This window comes from Panthera leo, chromosome B2 (assembly GCF_018350215.1).
Source record: "Panthera leo isolate Ple1 chromosome B2, P.leo_Ple1_pat1.1, whole genome shotgun sequence".
Taxonomy (NCBI): domain Eukaryota; kingdom Metazoa; phylum Chordata; class Mammalia; order Carnivora; family Felidae; genus Panthera; species Panthera leo.
Window position 1 is genome coordinate 26,231,830 of NC_056683.1, and position 26,977 is coordinate 26,258,806.

Sequence of the window (26,977 nt, forward strand, 5' to 3'; positions counted from 1 at the left end):
CGGAGGGGGCGTGGCGTGGCGCTGCGGCCGTCGGCGGGGGGCGGGGCCTGCCGCGGGCGCAGAGGGAGCGTCGCGGGCTGACGCGAATGACGCGGCGCCCGCCAGGCCGCAGCCCCGCCGCCCGTCAGTGGGGCCCGCCTCGGCCCGCCCCCGGCCCTCCCCTCCCGGCCTCCCCAGCGCCCCTGTCAGATTGTGGCGGCGGGCCGCGCGGTGCGCTAGTTCCTTGCAGCCTGGGCGAGGAGACTTGCGCGCGGGCACACCCCCACGTCCCTTAGGCGCCGCTGCCTCCGCTCCACTGGCCTCCGCTCCGCCCAGCCTTCTGCCGCACGCCCGTAGCGACATGGCACACGCGGCGGTACGCTGCCCCAGCGCTCGGGGCTCTGGGGACGGCGAGATGGGCAAGCCCAGGAAGGTGGCGCTCATCACTGGCATCACGGGCCAGGTGAGTGCCGAGGAGGGGGTTTGAGCCGGGCCTGCTGCTGCCGGGGCACATGTACGCCTTGCCCCGCGCTCGGGGCTGCCCGCGTTTCCAGGAACAGCCTTCTGGGCATCCCGGAAGGTTTCCGATGTGGCTTGTCGTAGAGCTCGGAGACAAGATGTGTCTTGTGGAGAGTGTCCTGGATACATTGGATGCTTCTAGGCTTACCTTGGGGGCGTGGGGGCGTGTGTTCTACTTGGGATGTGGTCCTCAAACCTGAGCAAGATTACGCTCTCTCACCTGTCCTGCCGGCGACTGGAGCGCTTGTTTTTCCAAGCCCTCTAGGGTGCACTTCCAATTCAGTTCTTTAGAGATCCTAGTGCTGGAGGAGGGAAAGGGACTGGTTTTCTGTGAGAGAGAGTGTGTGTGTGTGGAGTCAACTTGCTGTATTTCCGTGTAAGGGCCAAGGCCACTTACCTGCTAATGCTTGGGAAGCAGGGGAGTTCTTGCTCTTTTCGTTCCCGCCAACCAGATTTCCAGACGAAAAGACAAAATAAAAGAAAGTAGTGCCGTGGGGCCACAGACCAGGAAATGTTTTTGTTTGGGGAGTACACCTCACAAAACCTTTTTAAGTACACAAACTCCTGAGATTCATGTTAACACATTTGAAGTGTATGTGACAGACTGGTCCAAAAGTTAGGCTAGGGTTCTATTTTCAAATAAAAGGAGTTCCTTGAGTGAGATAATCATGAGGAGCTGTCCTGCATGTTGGAACCCACATGTGCAGACTGAGCGTGACTGTTTCTGACAGTCATCTCTTAGAGATGTTGCAACAGGTAGGACCCGACCACTGTATCTAACCAGGCTGTGCTGTGTGAGATTCATTGGTGATGGAATAATTTTGCTCATGTATTTTTGTAGATAGTATTTCTGGAGATTTCCTGGTAGTGGCTAATATTACTCTGTAATGAAGATGATAATAATAGCTAATAAATGTTGTGTTTATTATGTATTGATCACTTGACTAATATTAACTCATTTAGTTTTTACAAGTACTCTTTGAAGGGGATTTTTTTTTTTACAACCTTCACTTTACTGATGTGGAAAGTGAGGCATGGGGGTTTGATTTGCTGAAATCAAACAACTAGAAGTGTCTAATTCGGATTCAAACTCTTCTCACAAAGCACTCTAGCATTAGAAAAGAAGTTGGAATTGGCCAGATGTAGAGTCAAAGAATATTAGACAATTTTAACTACTGGATATCTGATTAGTTTCTGATTATTCATGCATCTTACTTTGTTTAAGGTAATTACAGTAAACAACTGTTTGAAAACTGGTTGAAGAGGTGTGTAGGACAAGGATTTGAGGTTGAGGAAGTGAACCATTAAATTAGTCAAGGGCCCATATGCTTCCAGGTCACTGCCTACATACTTTTTTTTTTCTCTCTAATGCTGAGGACTCTTCCAATTTCTTATACTAGATCTGAAGGTCAAATGTTTACTAAGCTTATATGAACTCTTGAAGGTAGAGATTTTTTTTTTTTTTTTTTTTTTTTAGTATCATTAAGAAATTAGTTAAGCTGTTAATGTAACTCTGTTGGTATGGCTTATACCAATTTGAGTGACCAACACTGTGAATCAATGCAGGTTAGAAATAAAACCTTGTTGAGAGCTTTGAACACAGTCATCTGGTTGGTACTGAGTGACAAGGGAGGAGCAGAAGTGGCCCCCACTGTAGTTTGTCCTGTAGGCTGCCACAGGGGAGTCTTTCTTATACATGTGTTCAGCATGCTATGCCCTGGCCAGACACTTTTGGTTCATCACTTCATTTCTGACTTTAAACTCCTGCTTGAGTTTCAGGCTCCTTTTACTCTCAGCACCAGCATTTTAAGCTTTCCTCCAACATTCACCCTCTGCATTATTCCTTTCCATGTTGAGTTGTTGTGTTGGCTTCCATAGCCCCTGGCACAATGTTGAACTCTGTATTGCCATGTAAATTCCTTGTTAATGGAATTTAATGCCCTGCTATACTTTGCATTTATCTTCTAGGACAGTGACTCCCTACCTGGGTATTAAGGATCTCCAGAGGACTATGGAGTTAATACCAGAGGTCTGAAAATCTATACGTTATTATTCATTTTAAAAATAATATTCAGTGAGAGCTTACTGAGCCACTCTGCCAAACATTTTATATCCCTACCTTAGGGGCAGATACAATTTTTATTCCCAATTTACACCTACCTAAGTAAGGTTAAGAATGTTCCCTGGGAATGCACATCCAATGAGTGTCAGAGCTGAGATTTGAACTGAGAAGTTGCTTAGACCCATTTTGTTAACACACTTCTGTGGTAAGCTACACACAATTAAAATACAGTTCTGTGTGTGTGTGTGTGTGTGTGTGTGTGTGAGAGAGAGAGAGAGAGAGAGAGAGTGAGGGAGAAAGAGAGATTGTTTTACTCTAAGAAGTCTCAGATTCAAGAAGATGAGGCAGACACCATTGCCCTTAGGGCATTCGTGTCATTGTGCCATGATGGGCTCTTAAATGGGTTGTCCCAAATTCCCACTTGAGAATGAATGCAGATAGCCATGGTGCCCTGTATGCTATTTATCATCTCTAGTATTTATCATCGGGCTTCATAGTCTAGCTTCAGCCCCCCTGTCTATTCTTAATACAGTAGTTGTGAATCATTTTCTCAAGTTTTTACCTCATTAAATCACCTTAAAGAAAAACAGGCTCTGGCTTTGCATTGCTGCCTCTAGGCCCTCTACCAGTCATCCCCAAAGCTCACCTCCATTGATTGTCTTAATTGTGCTTGTGGTTCTTTACTACATATATGGGTGGAACTGTTCTTGCTGTTGTGTGAATACTGTCTCTTTGTACCTCGTTGGAGTCATTTTGTGGCTGAATGCCCTCACACGTTGTACTCCTTTTCACTCTCCTAAAAGCCTCTGTGCACTCCAAGTAGTCCTGCCAAATGCAGCCATTCCATGAACTTTCTTTGTGTTTACATATATGCACCCTCCCCATTGGCTTTATAGGTAATTTACATATCTTGGTTCTTTGGTTGGTGAACTGCTTCAAGATAGAAACCTTTTCAGCATATTATCTCCCACATAGTTTTAGTTAGTGGGCTTTCAAAAATGTTGACTTACTCTTCTCATTAACAACACATCTTTGTTCCGTGTCTGCAAGGTACAATGCTTATTTTGATGCTGGTGGGAGTATAAAGATATTTAAATTTACTCATTGCCCACTGGGATTTCACAGTCTTTGAAGAACTTAAGACAATGCACATGAAAAAAGTAGTGTTGTACAAGTATGTTAGGGGCCAAATGAGTGGTTTACCTAACCTCAGGATTCTGGGAGAATATAGGTATTGTACCAACAATATAGGTATTGTTGAATGCTAGAAATAGCAGGGACTATATTGGGGTGAACAGCATGCATAGGAGTGCAGAGAGGGGAGGGTTTGGGGACAGTGAGCACAGATACAATAATAACAGAGGGAATTTAACTTATAAATTAGTTATACCCTTGCTCATTTCCAAAAAGATTCTGAGGTGGCATCAATAAAAAAACACATCATTGGACCATCATAAAAAGAATGAAAAGAAAAAAAGCCCCAGCACCCCAAAACCACAGAACAGGAGTCTGCAGTGAAGGCAATAGAAAGGTGGAGGTAGTGTACCAAAACCCAAAACTAAGAGGTGGCTGCTGTCAAGGTGGACGTAAGATTCAACTTTGAGGTTCCTTATAGTCAAGACAAAGTGATAGGTGAATGATAGGTGAGTGAAACTTTTTATTAGTATTACATTCTTAGAGAAATAACTTAAAAAAAATGTTTATTTATTTTGAGAGAGAGAGAGGGAGGGAGCATGTGCACAAGCAGGGGAGGGGCAGAGAGAGAGGGAAAGAGAGAATCCCAAGTAAGCTCTGCACTGTCCGTACAGAGCCTGATGTGGGGCTTGATGTCACGAACCATGAGATCATAACCTGAGCCGAAGTCAAGAGTCAGCTGCTTAACCAACTCAACCATCCAGGTGCCCCTAGAGAAACAACTTTTAAACAACAGAACAACATGATGCACAATATGGTTGATAGTAGTTTTTTAAAAAAGACACTCATCTCCCTGGGACACTTTTATTACTCCCTATTGGATGACAAAGGCACACTTTTTTGATAGAGACTTAGATAATTGAATGGTTAGTGTTTGTGAATTTTTCCCTTTTTTAAACATATACTTTTCTAACATCTGTTATTTCAAGCTGGTCCCTGCCAAGAGAGCACGCAAGTTGGAGCTGTAGATTACTTTGTCAGGTATGTTGATTGTCAGTTTAATGTTGGTGTTTTAAAAGTGGAAGAATTTGACATGGTGAGGTCCTTCTCACTTGTAAGTTGGTCTAGATTTTCTTTGGGAAGTGGTTTAGATCTGGCCAAACATTTATGCAAGTACCTATTCAAGGTTCCACATTTCTGCATCATGACAGATGGAAGAGAAAGCATTTATCTTTAAATAGTCAAGAGGAGTTAACTTGTCTGTGTTTGGAAGACAACAAAAAAACTTTTGGTCCCTTTGGGTTATCAAGGTCAGATTCTTTAAGTCATATTTTGTTTCAGAATTTTTTTTTTATGGCTTATTTTTTATTTTCACCGATTTTGTTTCATTTGAGCATACTCTAGCTTCCATGAAACAATCCTGGCCTTTAAAGAAAACACGTTAAATGGATAACCTAATTCCCTGGACTCGGGTGGCTTTTGCAGGCTTCCTTTTCTTCATTGAAGGGTTAATTTAGCACATTAGAAAATAATAATTGGGAATTGGCAGGAAGTACCGTTCTCCCCACAATTTTCCTTAACTCCTTTTAATTAATGCTTCAATTGAATTATAATAGATGAAGGGGATACTACCTCTTTTGGTTTTACTTTCTGATGCATATTCAGTTTCCCACAAATTTCTACATTCCAGTATAGGTATCAGAAACATCACTTATGGAGATGGAGATTTATTTTTTATATTTATTTATTTATTTATTTGTTTGTTTATTTAATATGAAATGTATTGTCAAATTGGTTAACATACAACACCCAGTGCTCATCCCAACAGGTGCCCTCCTCAATACCCCTCACCCACCTTCCCCTCCCTCCCATTCCCCCATCAACCTTCAGTTTATTCTCAGTTTTTAAGAGTCTCTTATGGTTTGGCTCCCTCCCTCTCTAACTTTTACTTTCCTTCCCCTCCCCCATGGTCTTCTGTTAAGTTTCTTAGGATCCACATAAGAGTGAAAACATATGGTATCTGTCTTTCTCTGTATGACTTATTTTACTTAGCATAACACTCTCCAGTTCCATCCACGTTGCTACAAAGGGCCATATTTCATTCTTTCTCATTGCCACGTAGTATTCCATTGTATATATAAACCACAACTTCTTTATCCATTCATCAGTTGATGGACATTTAGGCTCTTTCCATAATTTGCTATTGTTGAAAGTGCTGCTATAAACATTGGGGTACAAGTGCCCCTATGCATCAGCACTCCTGTATCCCTTGGGTAAATCCCTAGCAGTGCTATTGCTGGGTCATAGGGTAGATCTATTTTTAATTTTTTGAGGAACCTCCACACTTTTCCAGAGCAGCTGCACCAGTTTGCATTCCCACCAACAGTGCAAGAGGGTTCCCGTTTTTCCACATCCTCTCCAGCATCTATAGTCTCCTGATTTGTTCATTTTAGCCACTCTGACTGGTGTGAGGTGGTATCTGAGTGTGGTTTTGATTTGTATTTCCCTGATGAGGAGCGATGTTGAGCATCTTTTCATGTGCCTGTTGGCCGTCTGGATGTCTTCTTTAGATAAGTGTCTATTCATGTTTTCTGCCCATTTTTTCACTGGATTATTATTTTTTTGGGTGTGGAGTTTGGGGAGTTCTTTATAGATTTGGATACTATCCCTTTGTCCGATATGTCATTTGCAAATATCTTTTCCCATTCCGTTGGTTGCCTTTTAGTTTTGTTGATTGTTTTCTTTGCAGTGCAGAAGCTTTTTATCTTGATGAGGTCCCAGTAGTTCATTTTTGCTTTTAATTCCCTTGCCTTTGGAAATATGTCAAGTAAGAAATTGCTGTGGCTGAGGTCAGAGAGGTTTTTTCCTGCTTTCTCCTCTAGGGAGATTTAGTGAAATGTGATAATGTCTGTTAAAACTAGCCCATTTGATTGGTAATGGCTACATGGAATCATGGAGCCAAGGCTTTTTCCAGTGCAGGGGAGAGGCCCATGATTGGTTAGTGATGTCTGCCTGGGAGAGGGAGTGACAGCATGCATGCTATGTCTTTACAAGATTGCGACTCCTTGAGAATAGGAAAAAAGTGTCTTAGTCATTTATCCCCTGTGAGGTACTCAAAATTAAGTTAATTAAATTAATCTTTAGTTACTGTTGTTTATTGTCTTGCAGAAGACTTGCCTGGAAATTGCAGATGATTGTAGAAATAAGAATAAAATGTTAATGATGTATTCCTTTTTGGTTGGGTAGAAGCAAGACATCGTCAGGGTACTGGGCAGATTGGGATAGTATATACTTGACAAATTGCAGTTTAGGAGGTGAAATGATTTATTATAACTTAAGGTTTAAAGGACATGGAATATGTTCATTTCAGGGAAAAAAGGTAACATGCCCAGTTTTGTGTGATAGATTTCCTACTGTTTTTGTATTCATATTTACCACTAAATTTGAAATATATTCCTGTGGTATACATGTTGGGATTTTAGAGCTACAGTTAAATACCATTATTGTGTAGAGGAGGAAAGGAGACTGAGAAAATGTGATTTCCCCAGGTCACACAGAAAATTAGTGCTCGTGTTGATTAGCACCCTGGACTCTTGTGTTTCTATTATGTTAGGACTCATCAACACTGTTTTCTGCTAACAAGAAAGGGAGACTGCTTTAAGCTAGGAATATTAGAGTAGAAACTATATGTAGTAATATTATAGTGTTCTAGAAAGTTGAATAATAATAAATATACATGTGAAGAGTAATCAAATCTGTTGTCATATGTAAGGTAAAGGTAACTTTATGTAACATTTAACATCTTATATTAACAAAATATTTTCCTTCTGCAAAAATTGTGAGGCTTAGGGTAATTAAATAGGAATCTTTAGTATGGGATCTATAAAGGAAAATTAACAAGATTATAGGGACTAAATAAAGAAAGGTTAACTTTAGACAACACATTCTTTCAATTTTTTTATTTGAATATAATTGACACGCAATGTTACATTAGTTTCAGGTGTATAACATAGTGATTAAACTTGTCTATACTTTATGCTATGTTGACCTCAAGTGTAACTACCATCTGTCACCATACAACACTATTACAGTACCATTGACTGTATTCCCTGTGCTGTGCCTTTTATTCCTGTGGGTTACTTACTTCATAACTGGAAGCCTGTATGTCCCACTCTCCTTCACCCATTTTGCCCATTCTCCCACCTCCTTCCCTCTAGCAATCATCAATTAGTTTTCTGTATCTACAGATCTGATTCTGCTTTTTGTTTGTTTATTCATTTGTTCTGTTTTTTTAGATTCCACATATGAGTGAAATCATATGGAATTTGTCTTTCTCAGTCTGACTTCTTTCACTTAGCATTATACTCTATAGGTCCACCCATATTGTCACAAATGGTAAGTTCTTATCCTTTTTAATGGCTGTATAATATTCCTGTGTGTGTGTATGTATGTATGTACTACATCTTCCTTATCCACTAGGACACTAGGATACTAGTGTCCTCCATGGACACTAGGTTGCTTCCATATCTTGGCTATTGTCAATAATGCTGCAATAAACATAGGGGTGCACATATCTTTTCAAATTAGTGTCTTTGTTTTCTTTGGGTAAGTACCCAGTAGTGGAATTATTGGATCATATGCTATTTCTATTTTGAAGAACCTTCATGCTGTTTTCCACAGTGGCTGTATCAATTTACATTTACACCAACAGTGCATAAGGCTTCTTTTTTCTCCACATCCTCACCAACACTTGCTATTTCTTGTCTTTTTGATTCTAGCCATTCTGACAGGTGTAAAGAGATATCTCATTGTGGTTTTGATTTGCATTTCCCTGATGATTAGTGATGTTGGACATCTTTTTATGTTGGACAACACATTCTTTAGAGACCTTAGACATTCACTATTCATTCAAGGTCATATGCTGTCCTGAGCTGGTCAGTGCCTCCAAACCTAGTTCTACCTTATCTACTCATGACATGGGAAAACCCAGTGCTGCACATCTCCATGTTTGGCCTCTGGACTCCAAGGCTGAAATGAGAGTGGCTTTTATTAGTTACTGACTTGATTTCTGGATGAACTGAAAGTACACTTAAGTGTCTTTGTGATCCTCAACGGCTCTTTAAGGTGTAGAGTTCTCAACTTGCCTGTTGAAGCAGCCTTTCCTGAACTTTTGTGAGACAGAAGTTACCACTAAAGAAGAATTATATGGTTGTGATTCTATGTAAAGAATCAGGTTTAAGGAGTGAGGCAAAATGTTTGCCTTCTGGATATTTAGTAGATAATTATTGGGGATAGGGTACAGAAAAAAATTACTGACATTGATAGAATGATTACTGTGTGCCATACAATGTACCAGGCATCTTTACAGATTATCTCTTTTAACCCCAGGTGGTATGAATTTTTACTGTCCACCTTGTATTAAACAAGGAAACCGAGACTTGGAGAATTTCAAAATGACCTAAGAACCCTTAATGCACTAGTTTTTTTCCCTCAGGACCTTCTTTCCTGCATTATCAGACTAGCTCTGTTGGGGCAGTTTGTCAATTAACTGCAGAAGTTCACTGCTCTCAACTTGTTTTTAAAGGCTGCTATATAATTTGATTGGTGTCTTACCATGCTCCTTAGGTGATGTTAACATTAGCAGTGTGTGTGTGTCTTAGTGGAAGTATGGAAGGGGGGTAGGGAAATGGAGGTCGAGCACTATGTTCTCTGAGTCCTTTTGAAGGGTTCTTGTGGCTCATTTCCCCAGTGTTCTTTTCAGTACTCTAGGGGATTTTTACAGTAAGAGATTAAAATACTTCTCCCTGCTCATGAACCTTCCTCTTCCAGGGGAGAGCCAGGAGCCAGTAGTCAATTAATAGGATCCTCAGAAACAGGTAGGTCTCTGGGGCTACTGTGTGGGTGATGGGCTGTCTGGATGAAAATTGTGGCTGGAGAGCTTATACATAAGCTCTGATGGTCTGAGTTTTCAGTGTGGTGGAGAGAGGCAGGTGAGAGGCTGAGATGCTTGCTTGTGCGGCTGCTACAAATTGTTCCCAAGGATTCTTCTACCTGCACATGGATCAGAGAGTTACAGCTCCCAGTTCACTTGTTGTGCCCTTAGATACATTTTTTTTTCTTTCTCTAATGCTACTTTTTGTTTCTATAAACTGGGGTTTGTCCTTGATGTCAAGGTCCAGATTAGATTTTCCTTAGACTCAGAAGTCTTCTAGATTCTTGTAGCCTGTTATGAACAAACATGGTCTAAGCCTGAAAATAGTTTTGCCTGCAAAATGATCTTAGCAAGTACTTTTGATTTGATGTTTCTTCTGGTGAGTTAGTTTAATCTGAAGAGATGCTTCCTTGACTTGAGAGTAGCCTCCCCTCTTCTCTCTTCCAATAGCATTGCATTTGGGCTACTAGCAATTCTCCTATTTCATACCTCTTCTAAATTTCCAGGCAGTAATTTTTTTCATGCTTCATTTATCTCTCCTCCCAGAGGCAATTACATTTTGGTGTGAATCTGTTTAGTAATAGAAGTATTGTTAGTCGTAATTAATGCATTCATCAAATGTTTGAGTGCCAAATATGTGTCAAGCACTAGGGATATAACAGTGAACAAAACGACAAAAATGACCATCCTTATAACATTGATGATGTTCTAGATGGTGTTGATAATTATGGTAATTATAATAATTAGCACATATTGCACATTTACTTTCTGCCAGGCACTGTTCAAAGTTATTATATTTATTACTGAAACAACAGAGCACTCCTATGATGCAGTTTTCTTATTATCCCCAATGAATACAGAAGTTAAATATATTATCCAAAAGTGGGTCCAGTCATTTTTTTCAGAGTGACATCTGAAATGTAAATCCCATTATTTTTTTTCTATTAAGTTTGTAATTGGTATCAACATATAAATTCCAAGGAGAGATACATAAATTGTATATCAGATTTGAAAAACAAAGCATATTTAAGAGTTTTTTGCAGTTGTGGAAAGGTGGATTATAGTAGTAAAATAAGCCTGCACTAACCACTCACTACATTAGATACCTTTTATTTTATTAGCTGTGTCATGTGGGTCATATCTTAGTTCTTTGGAGGACCTGTATTGATGACTAATCTTGTAAACTCTCTGCAGGCTGGGGCTCTGTCTTGGAGCAAGTGGAAGAGAATGAGTTAGATTTTTAGCCCAACTTGGGTTTGAATTACTGATTAGTTGCTTATGAGCTGCATGGCTTTGGGCAAGTTTTAACCTTTGCTGTTGGGTTAAAAGAGTAATTCTACCAAGTAGAAAATAATTCTTGCACATAATAGGGACTTTTGCCCCATTATTAGAATGTACCTTCTCTTCACAGTGTTAAGAAGATAATAAAAGATTTCTTGAATTTAAGGAAAGAAAGTGGAATGAAGAGTGTATTAATATTTAGCTTTGCTTTGTACGAGTCTATTATCAGTGGCAGAAAGTTCCATAACATTTGGAATCAACCACAAGGCTGTAAAGTACTGGAAGTGAGGAGATTTGACATCACTAAGTCTTACAGACTGATTATATAAGCAGATCTGGGAGACAGTCTTATCTTCCTGTATAAGAGGATTGCAGGCAGTGGACTGCACTCTGAATCTTCCTTACTGTGATTGTGGTCCTGGAATGAAAGGTTGGCATATTGGAAATGAGAAAGATGTGTTGAGTGCTTTCCTACTTTGATGAAAGATTGTTATGTGGTGGAAACGTTTTTTAGTCTTTACATGTAACTGATTACCTGAGGAAAGAACATGGAACTGAGAATCAGAAGCTGGGTTTTAACACCACCTTTATTTTATAGCCTTAATTTTTTCTGAGCCTGTTTCTTAATCCTTATTGCAAAGATGCTTTGGTCATCTCTCAAGTCTATTCAGAGTGTAAAGTGCTATGACTTTAGGATTGAACCCTAAAGGTGGTTCAGTGAGTTAAGTGTCCAGCTCCTGATTTCAACTCAGGTCATGATCTCATAGTTCGTGAGTTTGAGCCCTGCATTGGAGGGCAGAGTCCCACATCATCCAGAAAGAACCTGCTTGGGATTGTCTCTCTCCCTCTGTACCTCTCTCTTTCTCTCTCTCCTTCCAAAAATAAATAAATAGGAATTTGTAAGGTTAAAGTGAAAAATCTGAGCTGTCCTTTTTAGGTTATACCTAATTAAGTGGTTTTTTTATGAGAATGGATTTTTAAATTCCTGTTATTTATTATATATATTTTGAGCTTAGCATTTAATAGTTGAGGTTTTATTCATTCAGTAAATATTTGCTGAGATTTATTCTGTGTTGAAGTAGGTATTGGAGATATAGGCACCAGCAAGATGAATATGATTTTGTCTTTAAGAAGCTGATAGTCTGGTGAGCAACAATCAATTTTACAGCATGTTAAGTAGTATGATAGTAATAAATAAGTCACAGAATCACATGAAGATCCTTTCTTAAATAAAAATGCTCTAAAGTATCATTGGGGCACCTGGGTGGCTGGGTTGGTTAAGTGTCGGATTCTTGGTTTTGGCTCAGGTCATGATCTCGCAGTTCATGGGTTTGAACCCTGCATCGGGCTCTGTGCTGACTGTGTGGAGCCTGCTTGGGATTCTCTCTTTCTCTCTCTCTCTGCCCCTCCCCACTCACACATGCGTGTGCGTGCTGTCTCTCTCTCAAATTAAAAATTCTCTAAAGTATCATTAATTCAGTAGATTTATTGATTGAGCATCTCTTCCTTGGAAATTTCTGGTTATAAATGCTGTTGTATTAACAGGGTTAATTGTGAGGCCTTCTTGTGGAAAGCTGAGCTGCCTAAGCTCATATACTACTGTATTCTTCTTTTTGACATAGAACTCTTTTGAATAGTCTTATATTCAGTGAAGAATGGTTAAATCAATTTCTGACTGCAGGCCTTTCTCTGAACTGGGGCCGCTGACCTGTTTGTGCACCTGGGGAGGAGGGGAGCCAGCCCCGGTAAGTAGCTCAGAGGTGCAGTCTGGAATGGGAGACAAAGACTGCCTGTGCCCGCCAGCCAGAGGCCATTTATTGGTGAGGTGGAACGGCACTTGCCAGAGGAACTGGAAGTGTGGATCAGGATCCTTTAAGACGTGGGGTATGAATCCCAGCTGAGCACCTGGCAGGTGAGGGAGACTGGAGCAGGACAAATGCCTTGCTGGTGCCTGCACTGCACTGCAAGGATGGCCTAAACAGAGTGGTTTGGGACATGCACACAGGGAGGAGAGACTAGGGTATGGCCATTTTTCTCCCTATCACCAACAAGGTAGGGCTTCAGGGAACGGACAAGGTGACACTCACCTATACCAAACTATGCCCCTCTGTGTCTGGTAACTGTGTATCTACCAGAGGAATATTGACACTGATGGAACCAAACAGTCCTTCCTCCAGACCAGTGCAGGCACGGGTTCCAAGGCACCAGCAGTTTTGCATTTTCTGATTTAATTCTTGGTCAATTCTTATTGTGTGTGTGTGTGTGTGTGTGTGTGTGTGTGTGTGTGTGTGTATTTTTTTTTTTTTTTTTCTCTTCCTCCTATTCTCTAGTCTCGTTATTCTGGTTGTTGGTTTGTTTAAGCAGACATATTTAATCTATTCTTTTTACACCTCTTCTGTATCTCCTTCTTCTTTAGTTTCCTCTCTCTCTCTCTCTCTCTCTCTCTCTCTGGATTAAGCTATATAGTTTCTCTGCCTGGTCACTTTTCTTTTCTTTTCTTTTCTTTTCTTTTCTTTTCTTTTCTTTCTTTTCTTTTTTACCACCCCTGTCATTGCTCTCTTTGGTAGGGATATGGCTTCTTCCACCACCACCCCTCCACCCCCTTTATAAAAAATTTTTTTTCTAGGGTTACTTCAGCAAACAAATCAGAGAACACCTGGTGAAAGGTCGAAACCACCACTACAAGTAGGGAGATAAAGCAACCAGAGTCACAACAACAGAGAGCACATAACACACTCCAGAAACACCTTCTGAAGGGCTGGGCGCTGGACAGCATATGACTCCTTTTCAATACAGTAGTGCTCACAGGTGCAGGACACATAACAAGCTATTAAAACACATAAGGGACAGAAAACTAGTCAAAATAACGAAATGGAATAATTATCCTTAAAAGAAATTCCAGGAAGAAATGACAGAGAATTGCTCAAAACATATGTAAACAATATATCTGATCAAGATTTTAGAAAAATAGTCATAAGATTAATCACTGGGCTTGAAAAAAATAAGATAGCAGAGAATCTATTGCTGGGGAGATCAAAGAACTAAAAAGTCACAACGAGTTCAATGCTGCAAATGGGCTACAAAATAAACTAGATGCAGGGACAGCAAGGATGGAAAAGGCAGAGGGGAGATTAAGTGAAATAGAAGATAAAATTATGGAAAATGATGAGGCCAAGAAAGAGACATAAGAAAATACTAGACCATGAGGAGAGAATTAGAGAACTAAGTGATTCAATGAAACGTAATAATGTCCATATCATAGGAGATCCAGAAGAAGAAGAGAGGGAGAAAGGGGCAGAAGTTTTACCTGAACAAATTATAGCTGAGAACTTCCCTAATCTGGGGAAGGAAGCAGACATCCAAATTCAGGAGGCACAGAGAACTCCCTTCAGATCTAACAGGAATAGATTTTCTCCCTGGCATATCGTAGTGAAACTGGCAAAATACAAAGATAAAGAGAGAGTTCTGAAAGAAGCAGCTAGGGACAAACAGGCCTTAACCCAGAATGGTAGACACATAAGGGTAGTAGCAGACCTGTCCACTGAAAATTGGCAGGCCAGAGGGAGTGGCAGGAAATATTCAATGTGCTGAAAAGGAAAAATATGCAGCCAAGAATTCTTTATCCAGCAAAGCTGTCATTCAGAATAGAAAGAGAGATAAAGGCTTTCCCAGGCAAAAACTGAAGGAGTTCATGACCACTAAACCAGCCCTACAAGAGATCCAATGGGGGACACTGTGAGTGGAATGCTGCAAAGATGACAAAGGACCAGAGAAATCGCCACAAGAAGGAAACCTACAGATAACACAATGACACCAAATCCATATCTTTCAATAATCACGCTGAATGTAAATGTACTAAATGCTCCAATCAAAAGACATAGGGTATCAGAATATATAAGAAAACAAGACCCATTAATATGTTGTCTACAAGAAATCCATTTTAAATCTGAGAACACCTTCAGATTGAAACTGAGGGGATGGAGAAGCATCTATCATGATACTGGAAGTTAAAAGAAAGCTGGAATAGCCATACTTATATCAGAAAAACTAGATTTTAAACTAAAGTCTGTAACAAGAGATGAAGAAGAGCATTATATCATAATTATGGGGTCTGTCCACCAAGAACTAACAGTTATAAAGGTTTATGCCCCCAATTCGGAAGTATCCAAATATATAAATCAATTAATCACAAACATAAGCAATCTTACTGAAAGGAATATGGTAATTGCTGGGGACTTTAATACTTCACTTAAAGCAATGGAAAGATCATCTAGGCAGAAAATCAATAGAGAAACAATGGCTCTGAATGACACACTGGACCAGATGGATTTGACATATATATTCAGAACTTTTCATCCAAAAGCAGTGGAATACACATTCTTTTTGAGTGCACATAGAACATTACCCAAGATAGATCACATACTGGGGCACAAAACAGCCCTCAATAAATATACAAGAATTGAGATTATACCATGCATATTTTCAGATAACAATGCTATGAAACTTGAAATCAACCACAAGAAAAAGTTTGGAAAACCTCTAAAAGCATGGAGGTTAATGAACATCCTACTAAAGAATGAATGGGTCAACCAGGCAATTAAGAAATTAAAAAATATATGGAAACAAATGAAAATGAAAGGACAACAATCCAAGCCCTTTGGGATGCAGCAAAGGCAATCCTAAGAGGAAAATACATTGCAATACAGGCCTATCTCAAGAAATAAGAAAAATCCCAAATACAGAATCTAACAGTAAACTTAGAGGAAGGGGAATTCTACCAGACATTTAAAGCAGAGTTAATACCTATCCTTCTCAAGCTGTTCCAAAAAATAGAAATGGAAGTAAAGTTTCCAGACTCATTCTGTGAAGCCAACATTACCTTGATTCCCAAACCAACATTACCTTGATTCCCAAACCAGTGGAATCCCAAACCAGATTCCACTAAAAAGGAGCATTGCAGGCCAATATCCCTGATTAACATGGATGTAAAAATTCTCAACAAGATACTAGCAAATCGAATTCAACAGTATATTAAAATAATTATTCACCATGACCAAGTGGGATTCATTCCTGGGCTGCAGGGCTGGTCCAATATCCACAAATCAATCAATCAATCAATCAATCAATGTGATACATCACATTAATAGAAGAAAGGATAAGAACCATATGATCCTGTCAATAGATGCAGAAAAAGCATTTGACAAAATACGGTATCTTTTCTTTTTTATTTTTTTTAATTTTTTTTAACGTTTATTTATTTTTGAGACAGAGAGAGACAGAGCATGAACAGGGGAGGGTCAGAGAGAGAGAGGGAGACACAGAATTTGAAACAGGCTCCAGGCTCTGAGCTGTCAGCACAGAGCCCGACGCGGGGCTTGAACTCACGGACCGCGAGATCATGACCTGAGCTGAAGTTGGCCACTTAACCGACTGAGCCACCCAGGCGCCCCCGGTATCCTTTCTTAATAAAAACCCTCGAGAAAGTTGGGATAGAATGAACATAACTAAACATAAAAGCCATATATGAAAAGCCCAGAGTTAATATCCTCCTCAATGGGGAAAAACTGAGAGCTTTCTCCCTGAGATCAGGAACACGACGGGGATGTCCACTCTCACCATTTTGTTAACATAGTGTTGGAAATCCTGGCTTCAGCAATCAGACAACAAAATGAAATAAAAGGCATCTGAATTGGCAAAGAAGTCAAACTTTCACTTTTCACAGATGACATGATACTCTACATGGAAAGCCTGAAAGACTCCATCAAAAAACTGCTAGAACTGATACATGAATTCAGCAAAGTTGCAGGATACAAAATCAATATACAGAAATCTGTTGCATTTCTATACACCAGTAATGAAACAACAGAAAGAGAAATAAGAAATGGATCCCATTCACAATTGCACCAAGAACCATAAAATACCTAGGAATAAACCTAACCAAAGATGTAAAAGATCTGTATGCTGAAAACTATAGAAAACTTACAAAGGAAATGGAAGAAGACACAAAGAAATGGAAAAATACTCCATGCTCGTGGATTGGAACAACAAATATTGTCAAAATGTCAACACTATCCAAAGCAATCTACATTCGATACAATCCCAATCAAAATTGCATCAGCATTCTTCTTGAAACTAGAATAATCTTAAAATTTGTATGGAACTACAAAAGACCCTGAATAGCCAAAGTAATGCTGAAAAAGAAAACCAATTGGGGAGTGTGGTTTGGGAAATCTGGAGCCCAGGAGGCGAAGACCTGAAGGATCTCCATACTGGCTGCACACCTAATTCTGACATTTTACCTCAGCTAAAAGTGTGAGGAGAACTTGGAAAAGTCTGATCATTGTGAAATCTACGGATGCTGGCATTGACAGAGAATGTGGCCCGGCACCCTCCGTGTAGTTGGGAGTGTATCTCTCTCGTGTTTGTGTCACTGGTGCCTGGCACTTGTAAGGCTCTTGATTAATGTTCATTGGTGGGAGAAGTAAATCTCTCTTAGGGGATGATGTGCCCTGTGCATGGGGGAGAATGGCCCTCATTTTTTGGGCTCCTCTCAGCTTTGCTGATGAAGGTTGGGAAAGTCATGGTACAAGCTCTCCCTGGGCCTAGAGGAGGCAGTCCCTTGAACACTTGTGAAGAGCCATGCTGCTTCCAGCCACCTGATCCCATCCCTTTACCTAGTTCTGGTCTCTTCTGAATAAAGAGATTGGGGGAGAGGGGTGCAGAGCAAGTACATACAAATGTTTAAGTGAATGTTTAAAGACAACTAATATTTCGTCAGATGCCCACTATGTGGAGCCAAGGACCTTCCCTTTTTGCCATATAATCTTAATCTTCAAACCTGGCTCTACACTGAGGACACCACTTCACCTGTAGCTCTTTTGAGAAGAGGTTGTCTATATTTCCACAGTTTACATATCCCAGGGTGAAGTTTTGGGGCCAGCAAACTTCCTTGACCCTTAGTGCTGCCCCTTCTATACCATTAACTTGCTACCCTCTAAAAGAAAGAAAGAAAGAAAGAAAGAAAGAAAGAAAGAAAGAAAAAGAAAACCAAAGCAGCCATCACAATCCTGGACTTAAGCCTTTACTACAAAGCTGTAATCATCAAGACAGTATGATACTGGCATAAAAACAGACACATAGATCAATGGAATAGAGTAGAGAACCCAGAATTGGACCCACAAATGTATGGCCAACTAATCTTTGACAAAGCAGGAAAGAGTATCCAATGGAAAGAAGATAATCTCTTTAGCAAATGGTGCTGGGAGAGCTGGACAGCAACATGCAGAAGAATGAAACTAGACTACTTTGTTACATCATATACATAAATAAATTCAAAATGGATAAAAGACCTAAATGTGAGACAGGAAACCATCAAAACCCTAGAGGAGAAAGCAGGCAACAATCTCTTTTACCTCAGCCACAGGAATTTCTTGCTCAACACATCTCTGAAGTCAAGGAAAATAAAAGCAAAAATGAACTATTGGGACCTCATCAAGATAAAAAGCTTCTGCACTGCAAAGGAAACAATCAACAAAACTAAAAGGCAGCTGATGGAATGGGAAAAGATATGTGCAAATGACATATTGGATAAAGGGTTAGTATTCAAAAACTGTAAGGAACTTACCAAACTCAACACCCAAAAAACAAATAATCCAGTGAAAAAATGGGCAGAAGGCATGAATAGACACTTTTCCAAAGAAGCCATCCAGATGGCCTACAGACACATGAAAAGATGCTCAATGTCACTCATCATCAGGGAAATACAAATCAAAACCACATTGAGATACCACCTCACATTGGTCAGAGTGGCTAAAATTAACAACTCAGAAAAGAACAGATGCTGGTGAGGATGTGGAGAAATGGGAACCCTCTTATATTGTTGGTGGGAAAGCAAACTAGTGTAGCTGCTCTGGAAAAGGAGTGTGGAGGTTCCTCAAAAATGTAAAAATAGAAGTACCCTATGACCCAGCAATAGCACTACTAGGAATTTATCCAAAGGATACAGGAGTGCTGACTCATGGGGCACATGTACTCCAGTGTTCATAGCAGCGCTTTCAACAACACCCAAATTATGGAAGGAGCCCAAATGTCCGTCAACTGATGGGTGGTTAAAAATGATGTGGTTTATACATACAATGGAATACTACTTGGCAATGAGAAAGAATGAAATTCTGTCATTTGCAGCAACGTGGTTGGAACTGGAGGGTATTATGCTAAGTGAAATAAGTCAGAGAAAGACAGATATCATATAGTTTCACTCATATGTAGAACTTGAGACACTTAACAGAAGACCATGGGGGACTGGAGGGGAAAAAAATAGTTTCAACAGAGAGGGAGGCAAATCGTAAGAGATTCTTAAATACAGAGAACAAACTGAGGTTTTATGGGGGCTCACGTGGGAGAGGGAAAAATGGGTGATGGGCATTGAGGAGGGCACTTGTTGGGATGAACAGTCGGTAATGTATGTAAGTGATGAATCATGGGAATCTACCCCCAAAACTAAAAGCATACTGTATACACTGTATGTTAGCCAACTTGACAATAAGTTATATTAAAAAAAAAAAAAGATACTTGTTAAAGGCAAACTTCACTTATTCACAAATTTCACTTAACACAATGTTATGGAAAAAAGAAAAACCCTATTATTTTAATATGATTTACTCTGTTCCTTGGAAGAGTACTGTCTTTTTGTAACTTTTCACAAAATCACTTGGTTTTCCAGTATTCCTTTCATAAACTGTATGTTTATATTTGTTGTTTATCATTTATTTGTACATATTTTTATTTATTTTTTCTTAATGTTTATTTTTGGGAGAGAGAGAGAGAGAGGGGCAGAATGTGAGTGGGGGAGGGGCAGAGAGAGAGGGAGACATAATCTGAAGCAGGCTCCAGGCTCCTAGCTGTCAGCACAGAGCCTGATGCAGGGCTCGAACCCATGAACTGAGCTATTCAGGCAGCCCTACATTTGTTCTTTAAAAATGATGAACTGGAATTTTACAGATATGTGTAGGCCATTGTAAGATTTTTTTGTTGACCAATGTTGAAAAGCTAAGCTTTTTATTTTAGCTTAAAGTGGAATCTCTTAAAATTGAATCTTGATTGCAAGAGACCTGCCAGGGTGGCATGTATTCCTGTTGGAGTGAATTGGAGTGAACCAAGTCCAGGAGAAAGAATGAGAACCACAGTTTGTCAGGAATTGCTCGTGGGCTAGCAAGTGAGCCTACTGCAGTTTCTCAGGTGAGGGCCTAAGACTGGATCCTCCTGGATCAGAGACAAAGGACTTTATTATTTATCCACAGGAGGCAGTATGAGCTTCATGTTTGCAGCACTTCTGTTTGCATCAGATCCTCTTGCCCCCCTCAGGTCTGTGGAGGCAAAAAGGTGGTAGGTTTAGGTAGATGTGGCAAATGCAGTGGGTATCATGCCTCACAGTTGAGAAACCCTAAGGTTTTGGGACCCTAATCTTTTATAAGGGGCTGCTGGAAAATTTGACCAACCTTTGCTTGGGAGGGAGACATTATTTTTCTAGATAGCAAACAGGTCTTCCCTTTGCTCCAGAGATAGGAGACAATATGTTCATCTTAAAAGGCTATCTACTTTACAAATACCCTTGAAACGATAGGATTGAACGAAAGCTGTCAGTGGGTCTGCTCATAAGACATACAGAAACAGGTGAGATGCATGGAGAACTGCTTCCCAATACCTTTTACTCTGTGAATTGAAACTTACCAGTTTGACAACTTAGAGACGTTTTCTCCTTATTTCTCCATACATCTCCATGGGAAGCTTGAATTTTATTTTGGATCCCCCTTTCTTTTACCATTTTTACTTGAGGAACAAAATCATAAGACTTGGACTCTGGTGCTTAGTGTAGGCTGGGTAAATGTGCATTGCCCCTGGGGAATGTAATTTACTTTTTGTTTCATGTATAGTAGTGGGTAGTATGGTGAAACATTGAATAAACTTAATCTGGTAGATTCGTCTCTGTTGGCCTGAAGAACCCCAACTCAGAAGAACATTTTTCCAACTATGAAGAGCTCACATCCATACTTCTACTGACCATGATCCCAACTGGATAATTCTAACTCATTTAGCTTAGAACCTTCTTTTCCTCATTGCACCCCTATGTGAACACATGCCATCATTTATTGTTATTTACTCACTGAGTGAAAGTAAACTTCTTTCATTGATTTAATGCTTTTTCTTGCTTTGTTTTAAAATCATACCTAATTTAAACTTTCAGTTTCACCTTGAGATTACTCCTATCAATTATGAGAATGTTTAGCTAGTGCCTACCATGTGATAATAGGCCCTGTCCTCAGGGTAAGAAACTGTAGGTCTTTTCAGATTTTCTTAAAGTTTCCCTGAGTCTTGTTTTGATTTTTATGAGTTTTGATGTTATCATCAGAATGTATTGTAGCAACTTGCATGTTTTGTTAAAGAATATGATTTTTGCACTCAAGGATTGCATTTTTCTAAGTCAGGCCTTGTATAACTGTTTAGCAAGATCAAAGTTTTTTGGTGTGGTTTACCATTGCAAATTGCTAATGTGCATGTAACTTTGGTTCACTCCTATATTAATTATAAGAACTTATATTTGTATATTAATTTGTTATTTTCAGAGAATTAAAAAAATTGCTTCCATTGTTCTTAATAGTATTCTGTGAGGCAGGCAGGGCAGGTATTACTGTCATTTTACAGTTGTGGTGACCAAGACCTAAGAGTGATCAAATGACTTGTCAGTGTCTTGGGGCTAGTGATTGTCAGTCATAACTCCAGGCTTTTTGTCTCTGTCTTTCAGATGTTTACAGTCTACTAGATTAAGTTAATGTAATTTTCTTCTATTTTCTGTCACCAGTGTTTTACTGTAGTCTGGTATTTTTCTTTACTGTTCCATAAACAGACTGTGATAGGTAGGGTAGTAATGCTCCCTACCCCCACCGCAAGATGTCCACATCTTAATTCCTGGGTCCTGTGAATATGTTACTTATGGTAAAATGGACTTTGCAGGTATAGTTAAATTAAGGGTCTTGAGATGGGAAGATTATCCTGAATTATCTGCATGGGTCTAATATAATCATGAGGGGTCTTTAAATGGGATGGAAGGGAACAGAAGTGTCAGGAACAGAAAGATGGCATTGTGAGAAAAACTTGACTGGCCATTGCTGGCTTTGAATGAGCCATAAGCCAAGAAATGTGTGTAGCCTCCTGAAATGGAAAGACAAGGGAATGGATTCTCCCTAGAGCCTCCAGAAAGGAACTAAGCCTTGTGGGCCCTTTAAGGTCCACATCAGACTTCTGACTTGCTGAATTGTAAGATAGTAAATGTATGTTAAGCCATGAGCTTGATGGTAGTTGGTTATACCAGCAATAAGAAACTAGTACACAAATCATGTGTTTGTCCATCCTTTTCACTTACTGAGAATTCTCTTTTCTGTCTCACTTTTGCCTATTTATGTCTCCTCAAACCCTCCCTTCATGTTCCAGCCCTTATTCATTTACATCATCTTGGAATCTTTTTTGTATTTCTAACTATCCAACAAATACATATATGTGTGTGTGGGTATATATACATATATATTTACAAAATATATGTATATTTACAAAAATGTGTATGTATATTTACAAAAATATGTATTTTATTGTTTCAAGTTTTTATATATAGTCTAGCATATAGTGTAATATTAGTTTCAGGAGTAGAATTTAGTGATTCGTCACTTAATATAACACCCAGTGCTCATCACAAGTGCCCCTCCTTAATACCCATCACCCATTTTGCACATTCCCCTGCCCACTTCCCCTTGAGGAAACCTCAGTTTGTTCTTTATAGTCAGGAGTTTGTTTTATGGTTTGACTCTCTGTCTCTTTTTCCCCCCTAAGTTCATCTGTTTTGTTTTTTAATTTCCACATATGAAATCATATGGTATTTGTCTTTCTCTGATTGACTTGTTTTGCTTAGCATAATACGTTGTAGCTCTATCTACGTTGTTGCAAATGACAAGATTTCATTCTTTTTTATGTCTGAGTTATATTCTATTATATACACACACACACACACACACACCACCTCTTCTTTATCCATTCATCAGTCGATGACATTTGGGCTCTTTCCATAATTTGGCTATTATTGATAACATTGCTATAAATGTCAGAGTACTTATGTCCCTTAGAATCAGTATTTTTGTATCCTTTGGGTAAATATCTACTAGTGCAACTGCTGGATCATAGGGTAGTTCTACTTTTTTTTTTTTTTTTTTTTTTGAGGAACCTCCATACTGTTTTCCAGAGTGGCTACACCAGACTGCATTCCCACCAACAGTGTAAGAAGGTTCCCCTTTCTCCACATCCTCACCAACACCTGTTTCTTCCTGTGTTGTTAATTTTAGCCATTTGGACAGGTGTGAAGTGATATCTCATTGTAGTTTTGATTTGTGTTTCCCTAATGATGAGTGACGTTGACCATCTTTTCATGTGTTTGTTAGCCATCTGGATGTCTTCTTTGGAAAAATGTCTATTCATGTCTTCTGCCCATTTCTTCACTGGATTATTTGTTTTTTCGGTGTAGAGTTTGGTAAGTTTGTTATAGATTTTTTGATATTAACCCTTTATCAGATAGTTTACTTGCAAATATCTTCTCCCATTCCGAAAGATGCCTTTTAGCTTTGTTGATTGTTTCCTTCACCGCACAGAAACCTTTTATCTTGATGAAGTTCCAATAGTTAATTTTTGCTTTTGTTTCCCTTGCCTTCAGTGACATGTCTAGTAAGAAGTTGCTCTGGCTGAGGTCAGAGAGGTTGCTGCCTGCATTCTCCTGTAGGATTTTGATGGTTTCCTTTCTTACATTTAGGTATTTCATCCATTTTGAATTTGTTTTGTGTATGGTTTAAGAAAGTGGTCTAGTTTCATTCTTTTGCATATTGTTCTCCAGTTTTCCCAACACAATTTGAGGACACTTTTTTCTATTGGATATTTTTTCCTGCTTTGTTGAAGCTTAGTTGACCATATAGCTGTGGGTCCATTTATGGGTTTTCCATTCTGTTCTATTGATCTATGTGTCTGCTTTTGTGCCAGGACCATATTGTCTTGATGACTACAGCTTTGTAATATAGCTTGAAATCTGGAATCGTGATGCCTCTACCTTTGCTTTTCTTTTTCATGATTGCTTTGGCTATTTGGGGTCTTTATCATTTCATCCATATTTTAGGATTGTTTGCTCTAGCTCTGTGAAAAATTCTTGTGGTATTTTGAAAGGATTGAATTAAATGTGTTGATTGCTTTGGGTAGTACAGACATTTTAACAATATTGCTCTGCCAATCCATGAACATGGAATGTTTTTCCATTTCTCTGTGTCCTCTTCAATTTCTTTTATAAGTTCTGTAGTTTTAAGAGTACAGATCTTCTACCCCTTTGGTTAGGTTTATTCCTAGGTATCTTATTGTTTTTGGTGCAGTTGTAAATGGGATCAATTCCTTGATTTCTCTTTCTGCTGCTTCATTATTGGTGTATAGAAATGCAAGATTTCTATACATTGATTTTGTATCTTGCAACATTACTGAATTCATGTATTAGTTCAAGCAATTTTTTGGTGGGGTCTTTTGAGTTTTCTACATAGAGTATCATGTTGTCTTCAAATAGTGAAAGTTTGACTTCTTCCTTGCCGATTTGGATGCTTTTTATTTCTTTTTGTTGTTTGATTGCTGAGGCCAGGACTTCCAATACTGTGTTAAATAACAATGGTGAGAGTGGACATTCCTGTCTTGTTCCTGCAACAAATATTTTTGAGTGTCTTCTGGTAAGTAAGATATTCCTTCTTTTGGAATTAAAGAGAGTACAAGATGTCCCGTTTTTGAGGAGCTTAGTCTAACAAGAAGCATTAATGTGTCATTTCAGGAAATGTTTATTCAATGCTGAGCTTTGTGGTACCAATATGCTCCTAATGATAAAGCTGTCTGTCATCATCATCATTATTGTTATTTAAAAACAGAATTCTCCTTTGTTGGCTTCAAGGATGAAAGTGGCTATGTTGGCAGGGAGTTGGCGAGTAGCTGAGGGTAGTCTCTGGGTGACAGCAAGCAAGAAATCTAAAGCCTTAGATCCTAAAATTCTGCCAAAAAATGGAGCAGATCCTTAGATCCACTCAGGCTTTAGATGGGACTGACACGTGGCTTGTAACCTTGTTGGAGGACCCAACTAAGTGTGCCAGGCTTTAGACCCATAGAAAATGTCAACTAACAAATATGTGGTGCTTTAAGTAAGCCACTGAATTTGTGGTAATATTGTTATGCAGCAATAGATAACTAATATGAGGAGAACTAACATACTGCCACAGCAAATGCAGAAATAGCTGTAAGATAGGGTACTGTAAAGGCCACAGTAGCAGTGTAAATAGGTGTTTTGCTTATCCGGGGGGCATGACTGTGGTTGATGAAATAAAGGAGAACCTCATTGAGGAGGTGCCTCTGAACTGTACTCTACAAGATGGCAGGACTTTGAGAGGATAGACTTTTCTGGGCAGACGGGCATGACCAGAGGTATGGGGAAGAATGCATAAAGCTTGTTTCAGGGATGTTAATCACATTATTTGACTGACATGTAGAGGTGATGTGAAAATAGTGGAGGATAGTCTACTAAGATGAGATTATGATGAGCTTTGTAGGTTAGACCCTAGGGTTTGAGCTTCATCCATTAAGTGGTAAGAAGTCATCAAAAGTTTTTGTTTTTGTTTTTGTTTTTAAGAAAGAGTGTGAGAGGGGCAGAGAGAGAGGGAGGCACAGAATCCGAAGCAGGCTCCAGGCTCTGAGCTGTCAGCACAGAGCCTGATGTGGGGCTCGAACTCGCAAACTGTGAGATCGTGACCTGAGCCGAAGTCGATGTTTAACCGACTGAGCCACCCAGGCGCCCCTCATCAAAAGTTTTTGGATAGAGAAGTGGTATGACAGAAGTTGTTTTAGGATATTGATTGGGGGAGGAGGTGGTAGACAAAATAGTTTGAAAGGTAGCTAGAGGAAGAAGGACTACTTTTTTTCTTATTATAGGTGTGGGGAGGTAAGAATCTGAACTAAAGTGATAGTTATTCATTCACTTAAGAAATACTTACTGAACACTTAAAATGAAGCAAGCATGCATAGATAGGAAGGAAACAGTGAGAAGGATTGTGAAAGGAGAATCAAAGAACTTAGATACTGATTGAATTGTTGGATTGGGGGGGACCAGGGGAGAAGCCTTTGTTTCTGTAGTTGATGCCAATGACATTCAATTTAGTCACTCCCTTGTCCCTAGCACAGTGCCTGGAACATCATGGGCTCTCAGTAAACACTTATTGAGTGATGTCTGGAGTTAATATCTCCTTTGTAAAAGTCCTGGATGAAATATTTACTGCATAAAAAGAGCACTGGGAATGTAGGAGTGTAAAGTTTCACTGAACACAGCCACATCTATTTCTTTACTACTATCTATGGCTGCTTCCACATAGAATTGAATAGCTGCAGTAGAGACTGTGTGGCTTGCAAGACGTTTACTATCTGACTTTGTCCCGAAAAAGTTTGTCAACCTTTGTTGTAGTTATCCTCTTAGAATGGACAGTTGAATTGCTATGGTTATAGATATGGTCTCTCCAAATGGGAGAGCAAGGACATGGATGGATGAGGGTAAGATGGAGAAATGTTTACACTTCAGGATTAGAAGAGGGGGAAGAGGTAGTGAGGGAGAGAGAACAGGGTACAGGTTAATAGGATGGAATTGAGGAAAGGACAGAGGTGTTTGTTATTGTTGCTAAAACACAGATAATCATAAAATTTATCATTAGTGACATTCACTACATTCATAATGCTGTGCAACCATTACCACTATCTAGTTTTGGAACATTTTTAGCACCCCAGAAGGACACTCCATACTCTTAAGTATTCACTTCCCCTTCCACAGCCCTGAATTCAGTCTCTATGGATTTCCCTATTCTGGATATTGCGAATTAATGGATCATACACCACGTGACCTTTTGTATTTGGCTTCTTTGACTTGGCATAGTACTTTCACAGTTCATGTTGTAGCATGTATCAGAATGTCATTCCTT

The 26,977-nt window shown here is 39.5% G+C and overlaps 1 protein-coding gene across 3 annotated transcripts in view; it reads left to right on the forward strand.

The window, feature by feature from the left end:
• Positions 1–202: 202 nt before the first annotated feature.
• GMDS (GDP-mannose 4,6-dehydratase) overlaps positions 203–26,977 on the forward strand; it is a 623,719-nt gene continuing 596,944 nt past the window's right edge. The window contains exons 1-2 of one of the 3 annotated variants that reach the window (XM_042938090.1): positions 371–442; positions 2,467–2,527. In XM_042938090.1, the coding sequence (XP_042794024.1) occupies positions 2,510–2,527 (18 nt within the window). In that variant the 5' untranslated portion in view covers positions 371–442; positions 2,467–2,509. Of the gene's footprint in view, positions 443–623; positions 1,255–2,466; positions 2,528–26,977 lie in introns of those variants that run through there. The other 2 variants (XM_042938088.1, XM_042938089.1) reach the window with 2 other exon arrangements.